The 21,815-nt window shown below is 39.2% G+C and overlaps 1 protein-coding gene across 4 annotated transcripts; it reads left to right on the top strand.

The window, feature by feature from the left end:
* The first annotated feature begins 116 nt into the window (after nucleotides 1–116).
* LOC121523999 (leukocyte elastase inhibitor-like) lies at nucleotides 117–21,110 on the top strand. Of its 4 annotated transcripts, none has more exons than XM_041809147.1 (10): nucleotides 117–132; nucleotides 2,373–2,441; nucleotides 13,331–13,512; nucleotides 13,650–13,790; nucleotides 14,209–14,326; nucleotides 14,628–14,770; nucleotides 19,180–19,257; nucleotides 19,913–20,002; nucleotides 20,079–20,253; nucleotides 20,346–21,110. In XM_041809147.1, exons 2-10 carry the CDS (start codon nucleotides 2,378–2,380, stop codon nucleotides 20,594–20,596), a joined length of 1,242 nt encoding a protein of 413 aa, XP_041665081.1. In that variant the 5' UTR covers nucleotides 117–132; nucleotides 2,373–2,377; the 3' UTR covers nucleotides 20,597–21,110. The 4 variants fall into 4 exon arrangements, with proteins under 4 accessions (XP_041665081.1, XP_041665084.1, XP_041665082.1 ...); XM_041809148.1 differs by lacking the exons at nucleotides 117–132; nucleotides 2,373–2,441 and adding exons at nucleotides 10,379–10,447; nucleotides 12,540–12,608; XM_041809149.1 differs by lacking the exons at nucleotides 117–132; nucleotides 2,373–2,441 and adding exons at nucleotides 10,416–10,490; nucleotides 12,540–12,608.
* Nucleotides 21,111–21,815: the final 705 nt, after the last annotated feature.

The raw sequence follows: 21,815 nt of genomic DNA, 5'->3' as shown, positions 1-21,815 counted from the left end.
AGAAAAATTACTTCCTCGTTGTCATGTTGGCTGGATTTGATCACTATTTGTAAATAATTAAACTGATGAACCATTAAAGGTAATTCAGTGACCTACAAATACTTCTGAACAACCACGGAGAAACCTCTAACAGTAGGTTTCAGGTTTTTTTTAACCGGACATTTATTCTTAACTAAAGCGAACTGTTGAAACAGGATAGAGAATGTTTTAAAGGTAAAAGTTTGTCAGCAGTTTGATGTCGTTTACCTTCAGTTCTCCAACAGCAGTTAAAGCATCCTGTGATGATCATGACGTCACAGCTAAGGTCATTCTATAGCCTGAAATCAGCAGAAACCTGGAACGTTGACGTTCAACACGTAAAGGCTTCAAAAACACGTCATCTAGGGACCCAGCATCTTATATTACATTTTGAAGAAGTATCCAATAAAATCTTGAAGAATTTTCATGGACATATCAGGGAGTTTGTTTGGATATTTTAGGGAATTTGGTTGGAAATTTTCCTGAACTGTCGTGGAAGTTTTGGGACATTTTTATTGAAAGTGTTTGGAGAAAATTGCTTCGATTTTTTTGTATTTTCGAGGGAATTTGGGAAATTACTTTTAACTGTTGGGTAAATTTGTGTGGAATTTTCAGGCATTTTCATAGAAGTTTGAGAATTGTATTTGTAATTTTGGGAAATCTGATTAGAATTTAGTGGGGGAATTTGATTTGGTAATTGTGTTTTCATGGAAGTTTGGGGATATTGTTCAGTTTTGGGAAATTGACTGGGAATTTGAAACCGGTATCCCATAAAATCTTAGAGATGTTTTATGGACATTTAAGGGAGTTTGTTTGGATGTTTTAGGAAATCTGTGTCTGTGTTTCATATTTTCAAATTTTGGGAATTTGACTACAAATTTTATGGGGGAATTTGTCTTGACATTTTTTTAGGAATTTTCATGGAACTTTTAGGTACCTTTCTTTAGACTGTTGAGGCTGAATGATAAAGTGCCACTGAATTATTTGGGGAACATTTTTATTTTGATTTTTTTTTTCATTTTGGGTTCTTTTGCTGGAAATATTTAAAAATGTGTTAAGGATTTTCATAGAAATGTATGGTGATCTCTTTAAAATTTTAGGGAGTATGACTGTTTTTGGGAATCTGCTTGGAAATTTTCAGGAACTTTCATGGAATTTTTGGGGATATGTTAATATCCTTGGAAGAGTTTCACTGAAAGTTTGGACAAAATTTGCTTTGAAATGTTTTGGTGTTTGCATGGGAAGTCGATTTGATTGTTGGAGGAATTTGGACATTTCTGGCATTTTCATGGGATTTTGGAAGTCTGATTGGAAATTTGAGGGGAATGGTTTGGGAATTTCATTGAAATTAGGGGAAACTATATTTTTGGGAATTCAATCAGAGAAGCAGGTTTCTATCAAATCTTTAAGAATTCCCCTGGAAATTTTAAGGAGTTTGTTTAAATATTTTGGGAAATTTCATTGGAAATATTTGTGAACTATCATGGAAATTTTGGGAATATGTTGATATACTTAGTAGAGCTTCATGAAAAAAAAATGTTTGGGGAAATTTGTTGTAAATTATTTTACTTTCTGGTGAAGTCAGGAAATTTATTTTGATTGTTGATAACATTTTGAAATTTTTTGTGGCATTGTCATGGAAATTTTGGAATTGTATTTGTAATTTGGGGGAATCTGATTTGATTTAGTGGGGAAATTTGATTTGAAATTGTTAGGTGTTTTCATGGAAGTTTGGGGATATTGTTTATTTGACTGGAAATTCTGAAGTGATATCCTATAAAATCTTATAATCTGTGTCCTCTCCATGGAATTTTAGAGAATATATTTTCAAATTTTGGGAATTTGAATCCCTTTTTTTAGTTGTGAGTAGTGTGATAACTTGATCATGTTTTGTGCAGTCACTGTAAGCAAAATCTACTTTTCAACACTGTATCAGTGTTGACACTGTATGCTGTTGCCAAATGTTGTGATTCCTGCCACATCCCAATTTCCCTATGGGGAGAAATAAACTAACTAACTAACTAACATGTTAATGAATGAAGTTACCTTACCTTACCTGCATCATGGACAAAATTCCTAAAAATGGCACACATTCACTGACAAAGCTACCAGGTCAATAGAAATGCAATGAACCCATCTGACAAAATTCAACAGCCCTGGGCTCAGTGCAGCACTAAAATCACTGGTGGACTTGGATGAGGGAGGAGGAGGCTGTGTAGTTATATCTGCCTCAGTTGCAAGTGAGGAAAAATCTGCATTCAGCATTTCTTTTTTTTCTTGACAAATTAGAAATTAAAAGCCTTTTTTTCAAAGTTTGTAAGATTATTTATTGCTCTGTACTTTCCTTTTTACAGACGTGATGGCATGTTCAAACCCTCTTTCCAAAATCTTCACCTTTCCTCTGGATGTGTTTAGGAGCCTGTGTGAGTTTGAATTCTATAATAATCATTTAAATAAATGATGACTGTTTTACATGCTTAGTTCATCATTTTGAATATTTATATTTTTTCTACTCAGTCATTTTCCTTTATTGCTTGTTTTTTGAAGTATTCCATAAATGCATGTGATGATTGGGTTTCATAATCATGATCTCAATACCAGTCAAAATAATCCTGATTCTGATCTTTGTCCTGATCTAAAGCACACTAGCAGCACTCTCCATGGTACATCCAGACTTCCTCCTCACATCAGAGCAATCATGCCCTTGGGCAGAGTGTTTCCACATGTTTTAGATGTGTTTAGTTGTGTTTGGATGTTTTCTGTTGTACAGTGATACCTGTGTGGATTCTTTTGCTCATGTTTCTGGTGGATTGTTGTTGTTTTGGATGTGGCACACATTTGCACCATGAGTAAAGTTACCCACGGAGTCACAAGCTGCTTTGAAAAAGCATATAGGAACACTGTATTCATTGATTCAAAAGGAGCAGTGACTTTTAAGATTCAGAGGGATTGCTGCTTCAATACAGGTCATTTCAGCTCTGCTTTAAACAGTTAATAAGAGAGCTGCATTCATTCAGCCAATCAGAACACTGCATTTATTTATTCAAACCTAGATACCAGGCCTTGGATACACTATACAAAAAACACAAACCTAATTTTTTTAGCAGAGTAAGATTATTCATTGCTCTGTATTTACCTTTTCACAGACAGAACGGAATTTTCAAGCCCTCTGACCAAAGCCAACACCAGCTTCACTCTGGCTCTGTTTAAGAAGCTGAGTGAAAATGACAACACGGCAAATATCTTCTTCTCCCCGTTCAGCATCTCTTCAGCTCTGGCCATGGTGATGCTGGGAGCTAGAGGCAACACGGCTACACAGATGTCAGAGGTGGAGGAAACACACAAATACACGCTAATGCAGACCCCTGAAACACCCTGAATGCACTTCTAACGATCAAGCTTTCCGGTCTTGTAAACTGTTGATAAAGATCTGGTTTCTCACACGGTCTTACTCTTTCTCTGCAGTGTCTGGAAACCAAGGAGTGTCAGGATGAAGTCCATACCGGCTTCACCCAGCTGCTGAGGGAGCTGAACAAGGCAGGCGCTCCGTATGGCCTCAGTGTGGCCAACAGGCTGTATGGGGAGAAGAGCTGCCAGTTTGAGGAGGTGTGTTTTTATCACATCTGTAGTTAGGTGTGGGTTGTGTACAGTCTAATAATCTGGAGAGGATCAGGGCTCATGGAGTGATGGATGATGGGAGAATTTACCATTAGGCAAAGGTAGTCAACAGCAGGGGGCCTCATGCTCCACAATGTACTTATTATAGGTGTGCAAAAACCATGACTCATACAACCAAAATGACTTTGAATGACCAAGACTTGAATTTGAATATAAGTAGGGCTCTTGCACCTTAGCAATAATAATATGCCTAGGAAAAGTGTATGTAAGCATCAACACACCGCTGCATTCAGGTCTTCACTGATCAGAGCAGAGCAGGAGGTCTCCTTCTGTCTCAGAACCTCTGTGGTTCTTGTCTCCTTTGGCATCAGCAGTGTTTTATTGTGTTGTTTTTTCATTCTTCCAGGAGTTCTTAGAGATCACAAAGAAGCACTATGAAGCAGAGCTGGAGACGGTAGACTTCATCACTGGTTTTGAGGCTGCAAGAGTTAACATCAACAACTGGGTGGAGGGCAAGACACAAGGTGGATCACACCTACAGTCACAGCCATTTATACACATGAGAGCAGAGGGATTTGGCCTGAAACTTATATGGCAATATTTAGGCTATGCACAACATAAATCACAATGTTTTGGAATCTTCTCTGAATTACTGTATAAATGTTTAATTCAGCTCCTCTTAGAAAGCTTCTTAGGTGTACTGGTTCAAAACTAGTGACATAAAAAAAATCATTTATATGTACTGCTTTTTTAACTTAATCCAAATGTGTTGCACCTTTTGCTTTAGTTTTCACACCATAACCAGGAGTTAAATCATCCTGGAGCAGCTGCACCTTCATCTATGTGCTGTGGGAGTGGGCAGTCAGAGCGGTCAGAGACCAGAGCAGTACAGGACAAAGGTTTGCACGGCAAAGTGCCAAACCTCCATATGCTCTCATACCTGACCTCCTAAAAACAGCTGATTCTGAGAGTTTTTGTTCTGCCCAGGGCACTGAGCACTCAGAACGCTGCACTAGATTGGTCTGAATTGCAAATGAGGGCTGCTAACACTAAAAAAGCCAGCTATGGTCGCAGGGCCTTATTCTATTCATTTTGTGTATTTATTAGATTTTTTCATGTGTTTTATCTACCTCCAGGTAAAATCAAAGACTTGCTGGCTCAGGGTGTGGTGGACAGCCTTACCAGGCTGGTGCTGGTCAATGCCATTTACTTTAAGGGAAAGTGGAGCGAACAGTTTGAGGAGTGGATGACATGGCCCACTCCGTTCAGGCTGACCAAGGTAGCTATACATGTGTGAAGTAATGCTGACATACGGTGACCAGGAGGTCTCACACCAGTGCATCTCCAAAATGCTTTACATTCACACCGATGCAGCAAACTATGACTGAAATCCAACAAGCTGCAGCCCCAGTGAAAGAAAACGGCAAGTCACTGCAATCAGGACTTGACATCAACATTTTTGCTCACCGGCCACTTTGGCTAGTGGTTTTGCAAAGTTACTAGCCACTCTGCATTTCCACTAGCCTTATATCTGTTGTTGGGAAACCATGGGTCATGTGCTAAATCAGGTACATCTGGTGTGAGATGAAACACATGTTCTCTTATCCTCATCAACATGATCAATATAAGCTCTCCTCTTAATAAGAACTTCTCCCTGCTCACATGAGGCAGCACATTAGAGAAATTCGTGTCATACTTCAGTGTCAGAGACAGTCACTGAGTCATTAGAGAAAAAATATTCCTGTTATATGTCACATATAGGTAACACGTATACTCTAATGTCTGGGTGAATCTGATTCTTCCTGGTCTGACCTGCTGATATCAGTTTTTCTCCTGATGTTGCTCTTCAAAATTAAACTGTTCAATGTTGATTAGGATTGGAGGCTTTTTTTGTGACAGACTTGGCAGGAAAAGACCGTGTCAATGATCAGATACTCTACTAAAGCCTTACTTTGCCTGACCCTTGAACTTACTGTGAACTCTGATCAGAGGATCTGTGCCAGAGCAGAGACCAAGTCCATCTTCTGGTTCAAATTCCCCTGTTTATGATAGTTTTAATTACCAGTAGGCCACTGTGACTGATAGATCTGGGAATTTTGGCAGACTGTGCTGAGATGAACTGCTCTTTGATTCTACATCATTATAGTGTTGGGGGGCAGGGTCATTCCCCATAGTGACCAGTGACATGGTGGGTCCCTATATTTGCCCTGCCTAATTTAAACCCAGCCAGGAAAGAGGTGAAAAACTTTTCAATGGTCTAAAATTCAGTCACACATACAGTTATGGATGAAAATATTGGCACCCCTGGAATTTTTCCAGAAAATACACAATTTCTCCCAGAAATTGTTGTGATTACAAATGTTTTTGGTATACACATGTTTATTTTAATTATGTGCATTGGAACAAGACAACAAAAGCAGGAGAAAAAACCCCAAATTTACATAATTTTTACACAATACTCAAAAGTGAGCTGGACAAAATTGTTGGCACAGATGTTTTCAGAATGTCTCAATTTTTTTTGTGCTTTTTCTTGACAAGATGTAGATCGAAAGTTGTGCTGACTGTGAGTTTTCACCATCGGGTGAAGCTATGATCAGGGCCCAAAGTTGGAAAACATTTTGTCCATATTTTTTGAAGTGTGCCAACTATTTTGATTCTATATAACGCTACAGTGCTTATGTCAGTGATCAACAAACTTAACAGAGATGATCACACTCTGACTCTGAATACTTTTATGCATCAATTTTATCACTTTGTCACAGCTCCCTCTTCTGCTAATTGATTATTTCCTCCTCTGAATTTTGATTTTGTTCTTTAAAACGCCTTTAAACATTCTGCACTCACATATCTTTCAGCCTAAGCTTATGACTCTTGATCTGCATGTGGATCATCACCAGACCTACAGAAAACCCTCTGGACATGTGCTGGGGTGTGAGGGCCCTTCAGTGCTGCTTCTTGTTGTTATTGCACATTAAGGACAGGTCATATTCCACTATTAAAGCCCTACTCAGTTTTAGGTGCTTTGAGTACATTTTGAAAGACTTTCTCTTGAGTAGTTTAATAAAGTAGTTTTACTTCTACTCAATTAGATTTTAATCAGAGTAGCTGTACTTTTACTAGTGTAATAGTCTGGCACTTTTTCCACCTCTGCTTATTCCAACATATCTTGTGTGTTTAGACCCAAATTTTGGATTTCACTTTACAGAGACTTTAAGCTGGCTATTATGAATTTGTTATGCCTTTAACTGTGTCTGATTGGATTAAGTGCTTTTTGAATTCCGCAGTCAGTGACACGTGTTTTTTTTTTTCTTCAGCAGCTCATAGTCGTGTTTCAGTGTGCTGCAGAATTTTTACTTGTTTGCGTTTGTGTTGCAGCTACTTGGATTTCAGTCGAAGCTGTTTGCATTTGTGTATTTTGTTTATGTAAATCATTTTGGATATGCTTTCGTGTGAGACCTCCTGGGCACAGACCCACATAACCTAATGTAAGTAGATATGAGACAATGCTGCATCAACACAATGTGTCTCCTATTTCTGTATGTTCTGTTTGTTGTGGAAGAATAAAACTAAGACAGTGAAGATGATGAGCCTTGAATCTGAGTTTCCTTTGGCCAACATCCCTGAAGCCAACTTCCAGGTAAACCTGTCATTGATTTAAATGTGGTTTATCTCTTCTGCTTAAAAGATAACCAAGAATCTACAGGTCAATGACCATAGCAATAGTTCAACATGACTTAAAGTGACTGCAGATATTCCTCCAGACTCTGTGATCAGGCCCGTCCACAGATTTGGCTGGGCCCCTGACAAACCCAGAAAATGGGCCCTCCCCAGTTGTGATTTACTGATGATATAAATGCATGTTTGTTGGATCAGTAGCACCACTGCTAACATCCTGGCTAGCAGTTACTAAAGTTTGGAGCTGAAAAGTGTGTACAAATATTATCAGCTGATGAGGGCTTTCGTGAATCTGAGCTGATCTCAAATATAAGACAGTGCTCAACTCTGTGGTCTGCCTGAACTAACGCTATATGTTCAATTTCCTTTTTGTAGAGTCTTACACCCAAAGATTTATTAGTTGCTTTCCTTGATCTTGTCTTGCTCATGGAAGGGTTGTCAACTAATGTTTGATGGTCTGCATTTTAGCAGATGAAATTAGTTCTTGCTGATCAGAATCAAGTATTTGCCACAGTGGTGTGATTTTAGATCTGCAACAGTCTTTGAAACTCTGTTAAACAGATCCTGGAGATGCCTTACAAAGGAAAGGAGCTCAGCATGCTCATCTTTCTGCCCAATGAAATAGAGGATGAGACAACAGGTCTGGAGAAGGTAGGACCTAAACATCCATTCAAATAAAAAGGCGAGACTGTAGATGATCTAACAAAGGCTTTGTTCACATATTCAGCTGGAGACGCAGCTGACCTATGAGAACTTTGAGAGGTGGACCAACATGATGCAAGAAGTGGAGGTGATGGTTAAGCTACCTCGGTTCAAGATGGAGGAGACGTACGACCTGATGAGCGCCCTGATGAGCATGGGGATGGTGGACGCCTTCGACACGGGGATGTGTGACTTCTCTGGTATAACATAAAACTTTTTTTATTAGAGCAAAACAAAATTTACTGATGTATTATGCATTAAAAATGAATGGAGTCTTCCTCATCTGTGACAGGTATGTCCCCTGCCGAGGAGCTGGTCCTGTCCAAGGTCGTCCACAAGGCGTTTGTGGAGGTGAACGAGACGGGGGACAGAGGCAGCTGCAGCCAGCTCTTTAGGAGATTTGACTGACTGTGTGGGCTTTCCTAAGCCACTCTGCTTCATTGCTGACCACCCCTTCGTCTTCTTCATAAGACATAACCCATCCAAGAGCATCCTCTTTGCTGGGCGACACTGCTCCCCATTGCCTCACAATGATTGAGTTAAAACTGATGGATTTCTTCACATCTGCATCATTTGTGCCTTCGTGAACATTATTGCATTTCTAGATTTTGCACCTTGTCTTCTCTGAAGATCAACTTTGAGTCTGTAATACAGTTTTAGCCCTTTATGCTTCAACTTAAGGGCTGAGTGGTTTGCAAATGTTGTGTTGTTCAGAAAAATGATATTTTCTCAGGATCAATTCAGCATAATTGGATAAAACAGATCAGGTTTGTTTTAGTATACTGTTCAGTGTTTGTGCACGCACACATACATACAGTCCCCTACAAAAGTATTGGAACAGTGGGCCCAATTCCTTTAATTTTGCTGTAGACTGAAAACATTTGGGTTTGACATCAAAAGATGAATATGAGACTAGAGATCAACATCTCAGCTTTCATTTCCAGGTGTTTATATCAGGATCTGATACATGACTTAGAAGATAGCTTTATTTGTAACAGAACACCAAATTATTAGGTGAGCAAAAGTATTGGAACAGACTCAAAATAGATTGAAATGAATAAGACTTAATATTTAGTTGAAATCCTTTGTTTGCAGTTCTGTGTTTGGGATCATGAACAGATCCTTTGTTTCTACAAACTTTCCTCTTTCCATCACTTTGGTAAAGGTTCATCTTTGTCTCATCAGTTCAGAAAACTCTGTCCCAGGATGTTTGAGGCTCGTCTCTGTACTTTGTTGTAAATTCCAGCCTGGCCTTCTAATGAGTGGTTAGCAGCTTCTGGTGTAGCCTCTGTACTTTTGTTCATGAAGTCGTCTGTCAACAGTAGATGGTGATACCTTCACTCCTGTCCTCTGGAGGTTGTTGCTGATGTCACTAACAGTTGTTTTAGGGTCTTTCTTTACAGCTCTCACAATGTTTCTGTCATCAACTGCTGCTGTTTTCCTTGGTCTACCCATCTAATACACCAGTGGTTTCTTTCTTCTTCAGCACATTCCTAATGGTTGAACTGGCTATGGCCAATGTTTGTGCAATGGCTCTGATTAATGTTCCAATTTTAGAGGCAAAACCCAAATCTGAAACTTAGTGTAGACATTCAGCACTATTTATTTATTCATCAATGACATTGGCAACACCTGGGCAACAAAACACACCTGTCAGTCACGTGAAAAATGATTGGGATCAAACAAAGACTGCTATCTTCTAAGCTGTGTATCAGATCCTGATGTAAACGGCTGGAAATGAAAGCTGAGATGTTGATCTCGTCACATATTCGTCTTTGATGTCAAACCCAAATGTTTTCAGCCTACAGCAAAAATGAAGGAATTGGACCTACCGTTCCAATATTTTCGGAGGGAACTGTACATACACACATACACACATACATACATTATGTAAAATGTATGTTCTTCAAATTGTTGTGATAAATTCTTTACTTCAGCACTGTTTCTTTGTTTTCTTCTGATTAATGACATGACTATTCACACCTTACACTGTTAATATGAGGATAACACTTGAATATTTCCACTAAGAGAGCAGATCTCTAAGTGCTGAGCTGAAGAAACACTGTTTAGTGTTAAAATGGTCAACTTTTAACCCCTGAGTCAGTAATGTCAATGAGTGTTAAGGTACCAACTTTTTAAAAATGTGTTACATGGTGTCAAATATAGATTCTGTCGAAGTGTCAGCATTAACTCTGGCAGTGTTAATTTGACTACACAGACTTTACTGTGTAACCCGTGCGAACCCATTCCCACTTCTAACAGTAGGTGGCGATAATGTTCAATGAACACCATGAACCTCGTTGTCATGTTAGCTGGATTTACTCACGGGTGTGTCTATTTGTGAATAATTGAACTGATGAATTATAAAAGGTGGGTAATTCAGTGACCTACAAAAACTTCTGAACACACCTGAACCACGGAGAAACCTCTAACAGTGAGTTTCAGGGTTTTTGAACCGGACATTTGTTCTTCGCTTTGTGAGTCAATCTTATAAACTCATCGATTTTCGGTCATCTTCACTAAGGCTAACTGTTGAAACAGGATAGAGAATGTTTTAAAGGTAGAAGTTTGACAGCAGTTTGATGTCGTTTACCTTCAGTTCTCCAACAGCAGTTAAAGCATCCTGTGATGATCATGACGTCACAGCTAAGGTCATTCTCTAGCCTTAAATCAGCAGAAACCTGGAACATTGAAGCTCAACACGTAAAGACTTCAAAAACACGTCATCCAGGGACCCAGCATCTTATGTTTTATTTTGAAGAGGAAGTATCCTTTAAAATCTTGAGGAACTTTCATGGACATTTCAGAGAGTGTGTTTGGATATTTTGGGGAATTTGCTTGGAAATTTTCATGAACTGTCGTGGAAGTTTTGGGACATTTTTATTGAAAGCGTTTGGGGAAATTTGCTTCAACTTTGTTTGTTGGCATTTTCAAGGGAAATTGGGAAATTACTTTTAATTGTTAGGGAAATTTGTGTGGAATTTTTCAGGCATTTTTTTAATGGAAGTTTGGGAATTGTATTTGTAATTTTGTAAAATCTGATCAGAATTTAGTGGGGGAATTTGATTTGGTAATTGCTCTGTGTTTTCATGGAAGTTTGGGGATATTGTTCAGTTTTGGGAACTTGACTGGGAATTTGGAATCGGTTTCTCATAAAATTTTAAAGACGTTTGATGGACATTTCAGGGAGTTTGTTTGGATGTTTTAGGAATCCTGAGTCATTTTTCCATAATTCACATTTTCAAATTTTGGGAATTCGACTGCAAATTTTATGGAGGAATTTGTTTTGACATTTTTTAGGAATTTTTTAGGAATTTCATGGAACTTGTGGTGATTTCTTTTACATTTTAGGGAGTGTGACTGTTTTTGGGAATCTGCTTGGAAATTTTCAGGAATTTCATGGAATTTGGGGGGATATGTTTATATCCATAGAAGAGTTTCACTGAAAGTTTGGACAAAATTTGCTTTGAAATATTTTGGTGTTTGCGTGGGAAGTTGATTTGATTGTTGGAGAAATTTGGACATTTCTGGCATTTTCATGGGATTTTGGAAGTCTGATTGGAAATTTGAGGGGAATGGTTTGGGAATTTCATTGAAATTAGGGGAAACTATATTTTTGGGAATTCAATCAGAGAAGCAGGATTCTATCAAATCTTTAAGAATTCCCCTGGAAATTTTAAGGAGTTTGTTTAAATATTTTGGGGAATTTCATTGGAAATATTTATGAACTATCATGGAAATTTTGGGAATATGTTGATATACTTAGTAGAGCTTCATGAAAAATTTGTTTGGGGAAATTTGTTGCAAATTATTTTACTTTTTGATGAAGTTGGGAAATTTTTTTGATTGTTGATAACATTTAGATTTTTTTTTGGCATTATCATGGAAATTTTGGAATTTAATTTGTAAATTGGGGGAATCTGATTTGATTTTAGTGGGGGAAACTGATTTGAAATTGTTAATTTTTTCATGGAAGTTTGGGGATATTGTTCATTTGACTGGGAATTCTGAAGTGATATCCTATAAAATCCTATAAAATTTTCATGGAAATATCAGGGAGTGTGTTTGGATTTTGTGGTGAAATCTGTGTCCTTTCCGTGGAATTTTGAGAAATATATTTTCAAATTTTGGGAATTTGAATAATTTATTTTTTTAGTTTTGAGGAGTATGGTAACTTGATCATGTTTTGCTGTCACTGTAAGCCAAATCTACCTGTGTTAATGAATGAAGTTACCTTACCTTACCTGCATCATGGACAAATTCCTAACAATGGCACACATTCACTGACAAAGCTACCAGGTCATTAGAAATGCAATAAACTCATTTGACAGGATTCAACAGCCCTGCACTCAGTGCAGCACTAAAATCACTGGTGGACTTGGGTGAGGGAGGAGGAGGCTGTGTAGTTATATCTACCTCAGTTGCAAGAGAGAAGAAATCCACATTTAACATTTTATTGACAAATAAAAAACCTTATTTTCAAAGTTTGTAAGATTATTTATTGCTCTGTATTTTCCTTTTTACAGACGTGATGGCATGTTCAAACCCTCTTTCCAAAGTCTTCACCTTCCCTCTGGATCTGTTTAGGAGGCTGTGTGAGTTTGAATTCTATAATAATCATTTAAATAAATGATGACTGTTTTACATGCTTAGTTCATCATTTTGAATATTTATATTTTTTCTACTCAGTCATTTTCCTCTATTGCTTGTTTTTCAAAGTGTTCCACAAATGCTTGTGATGATTGGGTTTCATAATCATGATCTCAATACCAGTCAAAATAATCCTGATTATGATCTTTGTCCTAATCTAAAGCACACTAGCAGCACTCTCCATGGTACGGCCAGACTTCTTCCTCACATCAGAGCAATCATGCCCTTGGGCAGAGTGTTTCCACATGTTTTAGATGTGTTTAGTTGTGTTTGGATGTTTTCTGTTGTACAGTGATACCTGTGTGGATTCTTTTGCTCATGTTTCTGGTGGATTGTTGTTGTTCTGGATGTGGCACACATTTGCACCATGAGTGAAGTTACCCGCTGAGTCACAAGTTGCTTTGAAAAAGCAAATAGGAGCACTGTATTCATTGAGTCAAAAGGAGCAGTGACTTTTAAGATTCAAAGGGATTGCTGCTTCAATACAGGTCATTTCAGCTCTGCTTTAAACAGTTAATAGGAGAGCTGCTTTATACAGCCAATCAGAACGCTGCATTTATTTATTCAAACCTAGATACCAGGCCTTGAATACACTATACAAAAAACACAAACCTCATTTTTTTAGCAGAGTAAGATTATTCATTGCTCTGTATTTACCTTTTCACAGACACAATGGCATTTTCAAGCCCTCTGACCAAAGCCAACACCAGCTTCTGTCTGGCTCTGTTTAAGAAGCTGAGTGAAAATGACAACACGGCAAATATCTTCTTCTCCCCTTTCAGCATCTCTTCAGCTCTGGCCATGGTGATGCTGGGAGCTAGAGGCAACACGGCTGCACAGATGTCAGAGGTGGAGGAAACACACAAATACACACTAATGCAGACCCCTGAAACACCCTGAATGCACTTCTAACGATCAAGCTTTCCGGTCTTGTAAACTGTTGATAAAGATCTGGTTTCTCACACGGTCTTACTCTTTCTCTGCAGTGTCTGGAAACCAAGGAGTGTCAGGATGAAGTCCATACCGGCTTCACCCAGCTGCTGAGGGAGCTGAACAAGGCAGGCGCTCTGTATGCCCTCAGTGTGGCCAACAGGCTATATGGGGAGAAGAGCTGCCAGTTTGAGGAGGTGTGTTTTTATCACATCTGTTATTAGGTGTGGGTTGTGTAGAGTCTGATAATCTGGAGAGGATCAGGGCTCATGGAGTGATGGATGATGGGAGAATTTACCATTAGGCAAAGGTAGTCAACAGCAGGGGGCCTCATGCTCCACAATGTACTTATTATAGGTGTAAATAAAAAATGAGGCATACAACCAAAATGACTTTGAATGACCAAGACTTGAATTTGAATATAAGTAGGGCTCTTGCACCCCAGCAATAATAATACGCCCAGGAAAAGTGGATGCAAGCATCAACACACAGCTGCGTTCAGGTCTTCACTGATCAGAGCAGAGCAGGAGGTCTCCTTCTGTCTCAGAACCTCTGTGGTTCTTGTCTCCTTTGGCATCAGCAGTGTTTTATTGTGTTGTTTTGTCATTCTTCCAGGAGTTCTTAGAGAGCACAAAGAAGCACTATGAAGCAGAGCTGGAGATGGTAGACTTCATCACTGGTTTTGAGGCTGCAAGACTCAACATCAACAACTGGGTGGAGGGCAAGACACAAGGTGGATCACACCTACAGTCACAGCCATTTATACACATGAGAGCAGAGCGAATTGGCCTGAAACTTATATCATGGTATTTAGGCTACACACAACATGGTTCAAATAAATTAAATGAAATACAAATTTGCTACACCTGAAGGTTTAGTTCTTTCAGGGTGCTGAGCCCTCAGAACGTTGGATGAGATCGGTTTTGAATTGAAAAGAAAGGCTGCTAGTGCTACAAAAGCTATGCACACAGGGTCTTATTCTATTTATTTTTTATCTATTCATTTTTTTCCACATCTGTTTTATCTACCTCCAGGTAAAATCAAAGACTTGCTGGCTCAGGGTGTGGTGGACAGCCTTACCAGGCTGGTGCTGGTCAATGCCATTTACTTTAAGGGAAAGTGGAGCGAACAGTTTGAGGAGTGGATGACATGGCCCACTCCGTTCAGGCTGACCAAGGTAGCTCTGCATGTGTGAAGTAATGCTGACATACGGTGACCAGGAGGTCTCACACCAATGCATCTCCAAAATGCTTTACATTCACACCGATGCAGCAAACTATGACTGAAATCCAACAAGCTGCAGCCCCAGTGAAAGAAAACGGCAAGTCACTGCAATCAGGACTTGACATCAACATTTTTGCTCACCAGCCACTTTGGCTAGTGGTTTTGCAAAGTTACTAGCCACTCTGCATTTCCACTAGCCTTATATCTGTTGTTGGGAAACTATAGGTCATATGCTAAATCAGGTACATCTGGTATGAGATGAAACACATGCTCTCTTATCCTCATCAACATGATCAATATAAGCTCTCCTCTTAATAAGAACTTCTCCCTGCTCACATGAGGCAGCACATTAGAGAAATATGTGTCATACTTCAGCGTCAGAGACAGTCACTGAGTCATTAGAGATAAAAAGTTCCTGACACAGGTCACATATAGGTAATACATATACTCTAATGCAGTGGTTCTCAACTTTTTTTTTAGCCAGTGACGCCCAAAATAAAGGTGCCAGAGAGCAGGGACCCCACTTTACCTGAAGGTGGTTGAACACAGCCATGAACATGCAAGAGTAGTCATTTGCAGACAAGGCCACCCATTAGGAGGGATAAAGGGGAAAGCGTTTTGGGACCCAGCCAAACTGGGAGCCCATGGAGGTCAGCAAAACCATCGTCCATTGTGAAGTTAAGCTGTGAAAACCATATTTTATATTTAAAAAGTGACTGAAATGGCTTTAGAGTGCAAAATCTTTGACTGTGGACTGGGAGGAAAATTGATATAAACTGGCAAAAATGGGATAACTGTGTTTAAAATGGGCAGAAAGTGGCAAGAATTGGTTTAGAAGAGGCAAAAACAGGCAGAAAAAAAGTGGTGGAAAGGGTTTAAAATTGACACAAATGGTTTTAAGTGGCAAAAATGTGCTAAAATTGTAGTTAAAATGATGAAAAGGGATTAAAATTTTGTAAAATTTTGTGTAAAGTAGCAGCAGTGTAATTTAAAAAATATTCTTAGTTTTTTAACCCTTTTACTCCGAGTATGTCGGCGCCGACACATTTGCGCAGGCTGTCTTTGGATTACCATAACTTTGCGATAGTTAGTGCTATCAAAAAAATTCCAACGGTTTCTGAAAGCTGAGAAGTTACACTTTACAGTCGATGTGGGTTTATTACGGTAGTTTCACTCCAGCTGTTGAGGGGAGCATGAGAGTATGCCTCTTTCTCTCCCCTCTCCCTCACACACAGGCCAGCAGAGAGACACACAGCAGAGCGGAGAAACGAGGCAGAGCGAGAGAAAAAAAGTCAAGAAAGCAGCGAATTTTTCATAAAAAATGCCTGGAACACGGCTCTCCTGGGTAATAATACCTCCACTGAGGTTCACAGATGGATTTGAGACCGAAGGAGCAGCTGACTGAGCAACTTCTGGCGATGAGAGGTAACGTTAGACCAGTTGATTTTCCAGGTTGATTTCTGGATGAATGAAGCACTCTCTGTCTAGATTTTAGTTTATTTATTATTGTTGTATGAGTAAATCAACGCTTATGATGTGTAGTGGCTTCATTAGAACACGTACCAAGTCAGTAAGTTTGTACAGCGTATGTGTATTTGTGCTTTGTACGTGTGTAACTCCGTAATATGGCGCACGCATTACTTTGCAACTTTTTTGGTGTCGTGTGGAAAGTTGTGTTCGTATATGTGGATGTTTGCAGTGTGCCATGCCTTGTTTGCACTTTGTCGTGTGTGACCAGCTGATTATTTTTCTCCACTACTTTTAGTTTGTCTTGTGATGAGGAGCAGGAGGGAGACCTGGGGGAGAGAGAGAGAGAGAGAGAGAGAGGCAGAGGCAGAAACCACACTCAGGGCAGTAGAGGGAGAGGCCATGAGGATGCTGGAGGTTTTGGGGATATTATGAGACTGCAAAGCTGCTCATCACATCATCCAAGGTGGAAGAATAAGGCAGAGCCTGACAATGGAGTCTCACAGCCACTGAGGTTTGACCCAAAACCCCTGGTATCCAACCTCACTCAATATAGGAAACCCACCACCAGATGAAACCTCCAACTTTTTGGATGCCTCTGTTTTCAAACTTCTGTGTGAAAACACAAATCAGAATTCAGCCAAACACCTGGAGAAAGGAAAAACAATTCTTCTGGACTGATATTACGCCGGAAGAAATGAGAACGTTTATAGGCATGTTGATGTACAGTTCCACAAAGACACAAGACAGTTCCACAAAGACCTCTGAGTGAGAAGGAGAGTGTTTGCAGCCAGAGAGGACAGAAGAGGGAAAAAGGCCTGTATAATTTTAATTATTAGCCTTTATTTGCACATTGAGAGACAGCACTACAAATTATTTATTGTAAATATATTTAATACTGTTCAAATTTATGATTTAAATTGAAAAATCTGTTGTTCATGTACATTTTGTGTTTTTTTCTCACTAAAACTCTAAAGATCATATTCCGTTTTAGTGTTTTCTTCATCTTAAACTGTTAAAACACTCTTTTAACATGCAGTAAATTGTAAATGATAGCCAGATATTGAAAGTTCAAAGTGTTCTGGAAAAATGGGCAAAATCCCTTCCTCATAGGACATTTTCTGCCATTTTTATGGCTAAAATAAGAAAAATCATCCAGGCGGCCATTTTGAGGCTTAGGAGTAAAAGAGTTAAGGCATCTGGAGAGCCCCTATCAGTGTCACGACCCAAATGGGGTCTCGACCCCAAGGTTGAGAACCACTGCTCTAATGTCTGGGTGAATCTGATTCTTCCTGGTCAGACCTGCTGATATCAGTTTTTCTCCTGATGTTACTCTTCAAAATAAAACGGTTCCATGTCGATTAGGATTACCACCTTACTGTGAACTCTGATCAGAGTTGCTGCTGCCTGGCTCTGTGGCAGAGCAGAGACAAAGTCCATCTTCTGGGTCAAATTCCCCTGTTTACTATAGTTTTAATTACCCATAGGCCAATGTGACTGATAGATCTGGGAAATTTGGCGGACTGTGCTGAGATGGACTGCTCTATGATTTTATGTCATTGTAGTTTTAGGGGACCACTGACATGGTGGGTCTCTATATTTGCCCTGCCTAATTTAAACCCAGCCAGGAAAGAGGTGAAAAACTTCTCAGTGGTCTAAAATTCAGTCACACATACAGTCATTGAATACTTGCACTAAATGGTGTATTTTCCAAAAATACACCATTTCTCCCAGAAATTGTTGTGATTACAAATGTTTTGGTATTCACATGTTTTATGTGCATTGGAACAACAACAACAAAAACAGAAGAAAAAGCCAAAATTGACATAATTTTACATAAAACTCAAAATTGGGCTGGACGAAATTGTTGGCACAGATTTTTCATATTGTTTCAATTTTTTTTTTGTGCTTTTTCTTGACAAGATGGAGATCTTAAGTTATGCAAACTGTGAGCTGTGCAAACTATTTTGATTCTAGATAGCGCTACAATGCTTATGTTAATGATCAACAAACTTAACAGAGATGATCACACTCTGACTCTGAATACTTTTATGCATCAATTTCATCATTTTGCCACAGCTCCCTCTTCTGCTAATTGAAAATTTCCTCCTCTGAATTTTGATTTTGTCCTTTAAAACGCCTTTAAACATTCTGCACTCACATATCTTTCAGCCTAAGCTTATGACTCTTGATCTGCATGTGGATCATCACCAGACCTACAGAAAACCCTCTGGACATGTGCTGGGGTGTGAGGGCCCTTCAGTGCTGCTTCTTGTTGTTATTGCACATTAAGGACAGGTCATATTCCACTATTAAAGCCCCTTAGGTATCAAAAGTACCTGCTCAGTGCTCAGTACTTTGAGGACATTTTAAAAGACTTACTTTTTGTTGAGTAGTTTAATAGACTAGTAGTTTTACTTCTACTCAGTTAGATTTTAATCAGAGAGGCTGTACTTTTACTAGAGTATAATAGCCTTGTACTTTCTCCACCTCTGCTTATTCCCACATATCTTGTGTGTTTAGACCCAAATTTTGGATTTCACTTTACAGGGACTCTAAGCTGGCTATTATGATTTTATTATGCCTAGTCTGATTGGATTAAGTGCCTTTTGAATTTTGCGGTCAGTGACACGTTTTTTTTTTCTTCAGCAGCTCGTAGTCGTGTTTCAGTGAGTTGCGGGATATTTACTTGTTTGCGTTTGTGTTGCAGCTACTTGGATTTCAGTCGAAGCTGTTTGCATTTGGGTTTTTTTGTTCATGCAAATCATTTTGGATATGCATTCGTGTGAGACCTCCCGGCCACAGACCCACATAACCTAATATAAGTAGATTCGAGACAATGTTGCATCAACACAACGTGTCTCCTATTTCTGTATGTTCTGTTTGTTGTTGAAGAATGAAACTAAGACAGTGAAGATGATGAGGATTAAATCTAAGTTTCCTTTGGCCAACATCCCTGAAGCCAACTTCCAGGTAATCCAACTATCAGATAGATAATCAGTTATAAACAAATAAACAAAACATAAATCTGAAACCTGTCATTGATTTAAATGTGGTTTATCTCTTCTGCTTAAAAGATAACCAAGAATCTACAGGTCAATGACCATAGCAATAGTTCAATATGACTTAAAGTGATCACAGTTATTCCTCCAGACTCTGTGATCAGGCCCGTCCACAGATTTGGCCAGGCCCCTGACAAACCCAGAAAATGGGCCCTCCCCAGTTGTGATTTACTGATGATATAAATGCATGTTTGTTGGATCAGTAGCACTGCTGCTAACATCCTGGCTAGCAGTTACTTAAGTTTGGAGCTGAAAAGTGTGTACAAATATTATCAGCTGATGAGGGCTTTCGTGAATCTGAGCTGATCTCAAATATAAGACAGCGCTCAACTCTGTGGTCTGCCTGAACTAACACTATATGTTCAATTTCCTTTTTGTAGAGTTTTACACCCAAAGATTTATTAGTTGCTTTCCTTGATCTTGTCTTGCTCATGGAAGGGTTGTCAACTAATGTTTTATGGTCTGCATTTTAGCAGATGAAATTAGTTCTTGCTGATCAGAATCAAGTATTTGCCACAGTGGTGTGATTTTAGATCTGCAACAGTCTTTGAAACTCTGTTAAACAGATCCTGGAGATGCCTTACAAAGGAAAGGAGCTCAGCATGCTCATCTTTCTGCCCAATGAAATAGAGGATGAGACAACAGGTCTGGAGAAGGTAGGACCTAAACATCCATTCAAATAAAAAGGCGAGACTGTAGATGATCTAACAAAGGCTTTGTTCACATATTCAGCTGGAGACGCAGCTGACCTATGAGAACTTTGAGAGGTGGACCAACATGATGCAAGAAGTGGAGGTGATGGTTAAGCTACCTCGGTTCAAGATGGAGGAGACGTACGACCTGATGAGCGCCCTGATGAGCATGGGGATGGTGGACGCCTTCGACACGGGGATGTGTGACTTCTCTGGTATAACATAAAATTTTTTTTATTAGAGCAAAACAAAATTTACTGATGTATTATGCATTAAAAATGAATGGAGTCTTCCTCATCTGTGACAGGTATGTCTCCTGCCGAGGAGCTGGTCCTGTCCAAGGTCGTCCACAAGGCGTTTGTGAAGGTGAACGAGACGGGGACAGAGGCAGCTGCAGCCACCTTTTTCTCTAGTTATTTGAGTATCAACCCTTCTAAGCCACTCTGCTTCATTGCTGACCATCCCTTCCTCTTCTTCATAAGACATAACCCATCCAAGAGCATCCTCTTTGCTGGGCGACACTGCTCCCCATTGCCTTACCATGATAATGAGTTTTAACTGTAGTGCTAGATTTCTTAATGTCTGCATCATTTGTGCCCTCCTGAACATTATTGCACTTTTAAATTTTGCACCTAATCTCCTCTAAAGATTAACGTTGAGTCTGTAATACAGTTTTAGCCCTTTATGCTGCAACCTAAGTGCTGAGTGGTTTGCAAATGTTGTGTTGTTCAGAAAAATGATATTTTCTCAGGATCAATTCAGCATAATTGGATAAAACAGATCAGCTTTGTTTCAATGTATTGTTCAGTGTTTGTGCATGCACACATACATACAGTCCCCTACAAAAGTATTGGAACAGTGGGCCCAATTCCTTTAATTTTGCTGTAGACTGAAAACATTTGGGTTTGACATAAAAAAAACGAATACGATACAAGAGATCAACATCTCAGCTTTTATTTCCAAGTGTTTACATCAGGATCTTATACATGACTTAGAAGATAGCTTTATTTGTAACAGAACACCAAATTATTAGGTGAGCAAAAGTATTGGAACAGACTCAAAATAGATTAAAATGAATAAGACTTAATATTTAGTTGAAATCCTTTGTTTGCAGTTCTGTGTTGGGGTTAATGAACAGATCCTTTGTTTCTACAAACTTTCATCTTTCCATCACTTTGGTAAAGGTTCATCTTTGTCTCATCAGTTCAGAAAACTCTGTCCCAGGATGTTTGAGGCTCGTCTCTGTACTTTGTTGTAAATTCCAGCCTGGCCTTCTAATGAGTGGTTAGCAGCTTCTGGTGTAGCCTCTGTACTTTTGTTCATGAAGTCTTCTGTCAACAGTAGATGGTGATACCTTCACTCCTGTCCTCTGGAGGTTGTTGCTGATGTCACTAACAGATGTTTTAGGGTCTTTCTTTACAGCTCTCACAATGTTTCTGTCATCAACTGCTGCTGTTTTCCTTGGTCTACCCATTCAATACACCAGTGGTTTCTTTCTTCTTCAGCACATTCCTAATGGTTGAACTGGCTATGGCCAATGTTTGTGCAATGGCTCTGATTAATGTTCCAATTTTAGAGGCCAAACCCAAATCTGAAACTTAGTGTAGACGTTCAGCACTATTTATTTATTCATCAATGTCATTGGACACACCTGGGCAACAAAACACACCTGTCAGTCACGTGAAAAATGATTGGGATCAAACAAAGACTGCTATCTTCTAAGCTGTGTATCAGATCCTGATGTAAACGGCTGGAAATAAAAGCTGAGATGTTGATC

The sequence above is a fragment of the Cheilinus undulatus genome, linkage group 16 (assembly GCF_018320785.1).
Source record: "Cheilinus undulatus linkage group 16, ASM1832078v1, whole genome shotgun sequence".
Classification (NCBI taxonomy): Eukaryota; Metazoa; Chordata; class Actinopteri; order Labriformes; family Labridae; genus Cheilinus; species Cheilinus undulatus.
This window is presented reverse-complemented; position numbering and strand designations above follow the sequence as displayed.